General features: G+C 47.5%; 1 protein-coding gene across 1 annotated transcript; it reads right to left on the bottom strand.

Moving 5' to 3' along the window:
* Window positions 1-1367: 1367 nt before the first annotated feature.
* CMA1 (chymase 1) lies at window positions 1368-8452 on the bottom strand. Its single transcript, XM_036884611.2, has 5 exons — window positions 5593-8452; window positions 4776-4926; window positions 3875-4010; window positions 3404-3658; window positions 1368-3026 (listed from the first exon to the last, which is right to left on the bottom strand). The coding sequence occupies exons 1-5, from the start codon at window positions 5648-5650 to the stop codon at window positions 2883-2885; spliced, it is 744 nt and encodes a 247-aa protein (XP_036740506.2). The 5' UTR covers window positions 5651-8452; the 3' UTR covers window positions 1368-2882.
* Window positions 8453-8934: the final 482 nt, after the last annotated feature.

The following is an 8934-nucleotide window of genomic DNA, read 5'->3' as shown; positions in this document are numbered from 1 at the left end:
TGTGGCATCAACAGCTCTTCCCACACCCTGTGACCAAGGAGAGTTTGCTTTCTTTGGGTCACGGCCTGTGGCAGGCAGAGGCATTGGCTTCAGGACCTCCTTGGATGATCCTGATGACGTCCACCCTCCCCCCTTCCTTCCCGGGCAGTGGGGTACTGGGTCCCGTGGTTCCCCTGCTCCTTCGGGCATGTGCTGTGTGTGAGAAAAACAGGGGTAAGACCATTTGCCAAGCATCTAAGCAAATGTTCAGAAAGCACCTTTGCTTCTTAGCATTTTTTCATTTTATTGTAATTTGTAAAGGCATAGAAATAATTTTAAGGAGAATAAAAAACAAATAAATAAGCCATCCCCTCATTGCAAGTCTGATGTCATTATCCCATTTTTGAAGAAGTCTTTCCAGTTTTCTTCCCAAATGGACAGTTTTCCATACTTGAAATCAGAATGCGTATACCTTTTTGATTATTCAGCTCACATTGCATTTCTAAGTAGATCTGGGTTGGGGCTCACAAGCTCTGAGGCAGGAGGGCAGGGGAGTTGCTGGAGGTCCCTTGGGAGCCCTGGTGTGTGTGGCTGTGGAGGAGGTGGAATTACTTCAGAACTAGGAGTCAGGCAGGCAGGCCTGGCTTAAACTCATCCTTGCCTCCCACAAGCCAGGGCGAAACTGGTGGAGAGCCCAGGACTGTGGCCTGCAGTCACCTGAGGCTCGTGCTGAGATATCCTGGGGCTGGAGAGCAACTGCAGTGCTTTCCCAATCCTGGTCCCCATGGCAGGTGGTGACGGATGAAATATGTGGCAAGGGATTTTAAGAAAAGTTATTTAATTGGAGGCGTTGCCTTAATTAAAAAAATTAAGAAATCTAGAAATCTCTAGAAATTTGGGGTCATTCTGGTGTTAGTGAGAGCTGATTTGGGGTACACTCAGAGTAGGCTCTGGGGCCAGGTTTGGCTGGGGCCTATGGGTCCATAATCCTGGGCTGGAGATCATGCCCTGGGCTGACCTCTCATTTGTTACTTTCATTCACTGTGGATGACATGCTTAGGCCCAAGACCTCCAGAGAGCTGCAAACCCATGTATGCTTCTCACTTCGTCCCAAGACCTTAGGAAGTCCTAAGATGTCCCAAGCATCCTATGAACTGACTCAGGATAGTTCTCTGATTTTTAGTCACAAATGCAATTTGGGTGTAGGTGATGGGGTAAATGGGCATAAGGGGTGGAGGCTGCCTGAAACCCCGGGACTGGGCAGCACTCCTGGGGTCACTACAATGGACTGATACTGGCTTATCTGTGACCTGGCCTGGCCTGGGTGGTGTGGGGATGGTGGGAGAGATGGGGGTGGGGAGAGGGGGAGGAAGAATTAGAAAAGGAGCATAAGAAAGTGAGATGGCGCTCACCGGAAGCGCTGCTCCTTCAGTTACTGCAGCTTCGCTGGGGTTAGATGGAGGGAGCAGAGCTAAAAGTCATGCTGTTGTGGTTCTTGGAAGCTTACAGATAGAGAGGTCAAGGTCACTGATAGAAAAAAGGTGGAGGGAGAAAGAGCTATGAAATAACATTGGTGGGGAAGGGCGGAGGCTGCTCCTGGCTTCCAGTGGGGAGGGGCCAGGAAGGCTTTATACATCCTGCATCTCCTTTCCAGCAAGAAAATGCTTTCACCAAAGGATTATCCCACAGGATTAAAGTTTTTGAAAACAAATTTTTGATGAATTCAAAATATTCAATCATACAAATTTACCATTTAAACTTTGTTCTGTGGCCGGGATTCTAGTTTTTCTATTTTAACAATGCTGAGATGAAAATGTTTATTCAAGAGTCTTTGTGTGTATCTCTGATTATTTCTTAAAGACTAATTGCTCGAAAGAGTTTGCTTGTTGGAAGAGATTCGCTATAGCCTCAGAAGCGAGGGCCACTGTCAGCTGCAGGCCCCTGCGGTGTCTGTCCCTGTCCTGCTCTGCTTTCTCTCCTCCAGCCAGTCCCTCAACTAGCAAGAGTCTGTTCTGGGTAGACTCTCAGCTTTTGACTTCCTGCTGGTTTGGGTGCAGTCTTGGTGGCCAGGTGGTTCTTGTGCAGAAATCAGCGATGCCATCCCTCGTCCCATCTGCCCCCGTATCTATTTGCAGCAGTGAGTGAGAGGCGATCTGCTCTGCATCTCAGATCATCTCAGATTAAAGCTGCATGGGTGGAGGATGTTTCCCTATCTAGGTGGACTGTGAGGAGGGCCCTATGTGGCACCAACAGCCTTCTCCGTATCATGTATCTAAGGCAGTGGTTCTCAGCAGAGGGGGTTCCTGTCTCCACCTCCCGGGGTGTTTAGCAATACCTGCAGACATTTTGTGGTGGTGGATGGTGGGTGTTGCTAATGGCAACTAGTGGGGAGGAGTCAGGGATGCTCCAAACATCCTGAATCTTGTTTGTAATGCTGCATAATAATTAAGATAAACCAGAATTGGTATAGGGTTGATGATTAAAACAAGGGAGATCTAATTTTCTGTGTAAGTTGAAAATATGGATTCTGCCTCTCCAGGGAATCCCTTTCTCTTCTTTCTTTTTCTAATTTTTCTTCATTATTTCCTCTCTGTCTCTGTCTCTGTCTCTCTCCCACACACCCATACACCCAGTCCTTCCAAAGCTGACAGGCTGCCTGCCCTGATAATTAGGTTGCTATGTGTTAGGAGAAGAGAGCATCTGAGAGAGGACACACACTCAAGCGGGGAAGCTGGGCCTTTATTGAGGTTTTTTGAGAATTCTGTGACCTGGAGGAGTTTCTGAAGGTTAAGGGATGTGGCAGGACTTCAGCAGGCACCAGAGGTGAATCCACAGTGCGTGGCACAGAGAACCCACTCAGGTCCAGTTCCAGATTTCCCCTCAGGCTGGCCCAGGCTCCAGGGTTAATTCTCCTTCAGGACTTTATTGATCCAGGGCCGGTAATGGGAGATCCGGGTGAAGACATCAGGGGGCTTTGCATCCCTCCGGGTATAGGAGACAATGCCCTGAGCCACTCCAGCACACAGAAGAGGGCCCCCTGAATCTCCCTGTGGGACGGAAAGAGAGAGAGCAGAAGGTGAGCCGGCGAAGCCATCTGTTCCTGCCTGAGCACCCCAACTCTGAGACACAGTCAGACCTAGGGTCAGACTCAGGCACCCTGGCTTCTCATGGGCTTGTATGTCTTGAACTGATGCCTCTCCTCCCTTCTTTTGTCTTCCCTGTGCCCTGCGCAACAGCCTGGGAGGGATGTCAGGGACTGCATGGGGCCCTGGGAGGGTAGATCAAAGAGGGGCAATTTCAGTCTCCTTAGTCCAAGATTTCAGACCCTGTCACTGGCTGACAATCTTCTGATCCTGTGTCCTTCCAGGAGACACCTGGACCCTGAACAGTGATTTGTGGAAAATAACCCCTTGCTGAGGATCACCTTAAACACAGATTTTGTCTTCCTGGGATTGCCAACACACAGCTGGAGATCGTGGTCAAAAGCCCAGTAGTGTCTGCAGGCCTGGGGATCCATGAGAGTCAGTTTCACCTCTTGCAGGGTGGTGGAGCCTGACCCGTTCACCTCTGTTCTTCCCCAGCCAGCCGCCCGGCACACTCTCCCAGGCCGGATGAAGTCGAACTGGGGTGCAAGGGGGAGCGTACCCACAGCCAGGGTCAGATTGGCTTTCTCCTTCAACTGTGAAGGGCAAGAGGGGCTGTCAGTGTTAGACACGGGGCCTCCGGCAGTTGAAGGCCATCAGGGAGGGGTGTATTCCTATTAGAGCCACGTGCAGTGGGCTGAGTTGTGGGGGATGTGGTCCGGAGGCAGGCCAGGGAAATTCCAGGGTGACGGGGGTGTGCAGGAGAGGCCTGAGGCAGCAGTGCTGGAGCAGGGGAAGGAAGACGCTGGTACCTTGAGTAACATGATGTCATGCTGAATAATAAAGGCATCATATTTTGGATGCGGGAATTGTTCCACAACCTCAAGCTTCTGCCATGTGCCTTCTTTCTCTTTTATATCATGGACCCCAAGCATGACCGTTACAGACCTGTTGTGAGGGAGAAGGAAGGACAAGGAGGAGCAATGACAGTCTGGGGCTTCTCCTGCGATGTGCCCATTCTGACAAAAGGGGACTGGAGTCTCTCCCAGGTCACTGGACCCTACCCACTGCTCTTTTCCTGGACCCCCTGTGGCATTTGAGGTCAGGTTTTACTCAGGGAGATCTTTGTCGGGGAACAGAGACAACTTCTAGGACCCTCAGGAATTGCTATGGACTGGGCAGGCCATGGAACCGCCAGGGGACAGGTGAGCACTTCCTGAATCGGGGAGCCCTGTGGGAGGGCCAGCTCTCTGGAGCAAGAGATAGCAGAGGAAATGGGAAGGTGGTGGGGTCTCAGGTGGACCTTGTTCTCTGCCTGCTGTGGGAGGGACAGGTTCAGGTCCCTGGGAACCAAAGGCCGGTGCTCTTGCAAAGGGCAAAGAGGAAGTGGCCAGGAGGGTTCAGTGGGGTCCTGGAAAGTAAGTCACGTATCTTCTGTGTTGGAGCTGGGGAGAGGGGCAGTAGTGACCTTTAAGAGGGACTTGGGTGGGTTGAATGGGGACTCCTTTTCCTTTGCAGGGACTGAACTTACAGGGCCTGAGGATCAAGGCATTTATTCAATTATGAGACCAATTTCTTTAAACCCAAGTTCTGCCTGTTCCTAAAGTGACCCAGGCCCAGGGGCCTGTCCACAGGTTCCCCAAGGGTGTGTCCCTGGTTACTATGCAGCTTGTTAATCTCCCTTTTGGAAACAACAGGGTTCTGTTGTATTACCTTCCAGCACAGTGAGCGGCTGTCAGCACAAAGTCCCTTCTTATCAGGAAACCACTGCAATATGCCAGGTCATTCTGGGGGGTGACAATTGTCAGGTAGGCCATGTAAGGGCGAGAGTGTGGCTTGCATTCTGTGCCTCCGATGATCTCCCCTGGAACAGAGAACCCGAGGGCCTGACCACAGAGGACGTTCAAACCCAGGATGAACTGGGTTGAAGTTGGGAGAGGTTACTTTTGAATCTTGTCCTCACCCTATATTCTGCTTTTTGTCCTCAGGAGGCTGTGGTATCTGCTTTCCCCAGCCACAACCTCCCACATAAATCCTCATTCCCTCCCTGAGGCACAGCCTGGTTGTAGATGCTGTGCATGTATTTTTCACATTGGATTCCCCCCATTCCCATTCTGCCTGTGCTGAACACTCCTCTGTCACCAAGCAGGATAAACTCTCCAGGTTCCTGTCTCGACCTTCTCCATAGCCCATGAGCAGGGTCACAGAATGGCCAAATTACAAGCTGATGTGTATCCCTGAAGCTCTGAAGAGGAAGAGAACACAGGACTTTCCACAAGCATCACATATTGTATTAAGCGGAAATCCCCCTCTTCCTCCCACCTGCCCTGGGCTTCCCCCCAGTCAATGTGGGGTTCTTGTTCCTGGAAACTACCATGGGCTACAGACATTGGGTGGGCACATCCCAGGTGAAAACTTCACTCTGCGGTCTTGGATAGAGATTCTGATGCTTAAAGTTCAGCTATCTTCAGACTAAACTGCTTTAGGAACTGATCCTGCAGCTTCCACAGGGAAGGACCCCAAGACTTACCAGCTTCAGCTCCAGAGCATAGGAAAAAGAAGAGCAGGGGGAGAGGAAGATGATGCATCTTCTCAGAGGGGCTGCTCAGGGCAGATGCTCCTTCTGTTTTTCTGGTCTTGGGTTTTATAACTCTCAGCAAGTGAGGGCTGGGCTGGGTTGGGAGCACAGGAACTATGTGGTCAGGTTTTCTTCTCTCATTCTAAGCTGGCTGTCTTTCTGATCAGAAGTTCCCTCTGTTTTGCTAGAGGTGAAGTTGAGGTCTGACTTCCAAGTTCTGGCTTCTGGGATGAGCTCTCAACCACAGTGCCTTCTCTGGGGTAGGGGCTGGAGGGCTCATTCCCAGTTAGGGCAGTTCATTAAAGGCCTATCAGAAACATGGGTGGGGGAGAGTCCTTACCCTGAGCACTCAGAACCATGTGTACTTTTCTGGTTATGAGCCACAGTAGGAAATGTGTTTTGCAAAAAGACCCAACGCACATACACATGTATGTGTAAGTACATGAGTGCAAACATACACACATGCAAATGAATCAAAAGTTCATTTATTCTTATCATGTGCAGTGCTCTCTGTTAGTTTCCATTCTATTCCATTCCATAATAAAATGTGAGCATCATGTAAGGGATGATCACCTGCAATTTGAAAAAGATTGATATGGATTTCTCTTTTCCTCTGAATAGGTAGGAGAAGGATCCAAGGAGAGTAGACCAGGGAAGGGAAAATATGCTATGATAGGACTTTACAAACATTATCTAAAGTGCAAACAGGATTGGGATTAGCATTTTTCAAGAGCCTATGTGTGTCATTTATTGTCACAGCTCTTAGATATATTATGTTTTCATAATAATCTTGTGAGTAGTTATTATTTTCTTAATCTTACAGATTGGCTATCAAGGACTACGGTTCAGAAATAGATTTTCCTGATTCCAAATTAAGGGCCCTTTCTGCTCAACCACCAGAGCGAAATAGAGAAGTAGGGTCCTGCCAATGGGGATGTAAATGTAGAAGGATGGTTTGCTCTGGGGGGTGGGAGGATTCCTCCTCTCACATCATGAATCAAGCTTGTTTTGCTAAAGTAGAATATCTACAGATGTATCTGAGGTTCTACTTTTTTCCCCCTACAGCAACCTTGGGAAATACCATTACTGTCACTTTACAAATACAGACTCAGACACATTAGCATGACCCAGATAACACAACTCATAACTATCATTACTGGGTTTCAAGCACATATCTATTGTTTTCCACAGTCTTGGAGAAGCAGGGAGTCCAGGAAAGAGTGGGGTAACAGGGTGGAGTGTCATTTCTCTTGGATAGTAAGATAGTAAGGTTTTTAGTAAGGTTCAATGGAAGGTTTTTAGGAAGGTTAAGTATGGAAATGGATGCACATTTGTGTAGGGCAGCCAAGCAATGGACCGCTGTGGACATTTGTCACATATGTGGTGGATTTTTGGTGTCTTTTGAACACCTTTCTTTTTTAGAGAAATTCCCAATTATGATTCTTGCCTTCCTAGGTAGAGTCCACAAACTTCCTTTCCCACATTCTTCTGCATCTAGGCCCAATCATGTGACTGAGACTCTGCCAATCAGATGAATGGGTGTAAAATTTGATTTAGAAGAGTGTAACATGAGGGAGCAGGCATCATGTGGAATTAATTTTCATTGTGAGGGTGAGTGGGAGAGGGGTGTGGCTTTTATGGTCGGGGTGTCTGGTGCTGCCCCTGGGATCTGGGCCAAGCCAATGGACTGTGAAGCTCTTGCTGATGAGACCCCCGTGAAGTTTGGATGTTGTTTCTGGATAGGTAGCTTTCATATCTGATTTTATAGCACCTTAACAAACAGATGTAAACTCTGTACAAGGAAGAGTTTACAAATAATCAGTTGTTACAACATGAATGTGTCATGAGGGGAAGTTAGGGATTTCCCTGTTGCTGGAGATACTTAAGTAGAGATTGGATGGAGTCTTGTTTAAAATTCACAAGCAGTGGGAAGGAAAGGGTTGGACTTGATGTCAAGCTCTGGCATTTAATGATGGTGGCAATTCCTTTGCCACTATAATGCAGAGGGATCATTCCTCCTAAGTTGCTGAAACATCTATTATCTGTGCCGTTATTCACTTTGACGTTCAGAACATGTGCCTGGCTTTGCAACGAGATGGGCACTCTTGAATCTTCCTTCCGCCACATAACTCTGTCTGACCATGGGAAAGTTCCTTAAGGTCTCAGCTGTAGTTGCTGTGTTGGTGAAATAAGAATGACATGCAACAGAGTTTTTGGAGAATTAAATATATGGTGCTAAATGTAAAATGCTACATGGTTGGTCTTAATAAGTGCTGGTTTTATTCCTTAATTGTGTTTTGCTTTGTGCTGCCATATGACCATTTGATGAGGAAGTGATGGATCTTTGAGACTGTATGTATTTTTTCCTCTAAATTCCCCTGAACATACTACAGATTAATCAGATTTACAGATGTCAGGTGTGCTCTGCTTTGCACAGCATCCTGTGTTATTCCTTCAACTTTAGGCTGCTAGGTTGTTTCTTAACCTTGTTCTCTGAGTAACTGCTGTGTCTGTATTGCTGGCACATGTATCTAAAGGTGACTTTAGCCCTCAAGCTGCCATGTAGGGCTATGAAACCCATAAACTTTCATAAATTTTGAAGTTTCTTATAAGAAATGCCATGGGTAAGGTACAACTGATGGCATGGGGTTCTGCCATCTGGCATCAGATTGAGACAGCAGAGCAAGAAGAGCACATCCTTCACTGGCTGTATTTTCCTGACGTAGCAGCGCCTGCCCTCACAGTAAGCTCTACTTCCTTCCATAGTTGATGTTCCCAAGTGACCACATTTTTTTCTAAATTTAAAGTCTAAATCTAACTGCTACTAGCTTATATCTGTAAGGTGATTTGCAAAGATATAAACTGATTTATTTTACTCTACTTGTGCTTCAACTCCTCTAATACACTATTTTTTTTTCCCCTTTAACTGCTGCCCTCTGCACAGTTTGTTCCAGTGCACAACCTTTAGGAGTATGCTGAACAAGAAGGTCCCAGGAGATGACCTTCAGTTTTGGATCAGGAAGAAGATTTCTCATGGCTGTGCATCCTCATTTCTGTCCCAGGCTCTTTAGTAAGAACCCCTCAAATCTTGCTAATCATCAGGGAAATGCAAATCAAAACCACAATGAGGTATCGCCTCATACTAGTCAGAATGGTAACTATACAAAAGACAAGAAATAGGAAGTGTTGGCAAGGATGTGGAGAAAAGGGAACCCTCCTGCACTTGGTGGGAATGTCAACTGGTATAACCACTGGGGAAAGCAGTATGGACATTCCTCCAAAAACTAAAAATAG

The sequence above is a fragment of the Manis pentadactyla genome, chromosome 11 (genome assembly GCF_030020395.1).
Source record: "Manis pentadactyla isolate mManPen7 chromosome 11, mManPen7.hap1, whole genome shotgun sequence".
Classification (NCBI taxonomy): domain Eukaryota; kingdom Metazoa; phylum Chordata; class Mammalia; order Pholidota; family Manidae; genus Manis; species Manis pentadactyla.
Note: the sequence above shows the minus strand (reverse complement) of the source record. Positions and strands in the feature narration are given on the sequence as shown.

Excerpts from the sequence above, each read along its gene's own strand:
- CMA1 (XM_036884611.2), bottom strand. The coding sequence starts at position 5,650 with ATGCATCATCTTCCTCTCCCCCTGCTCTTCTTTTTCCTATGCTCTGGA. Across the intron at positions 4,927-5,592 it reads ATGCTCTGGAGCTGAAGCTG|GGGAGATCATCGGAGGCACA; the intron begins GTAAGTCTTGGG and ends TCTCTGTTCCAG. Across the intron at positions 3,027-3,403 it reads AGACAAAATCTGTGTTTAAG|GGAGATTCAGGGGGCCCTCT; the intron begins GTGATCCTCAGC and ends TCCGTCCCACAG.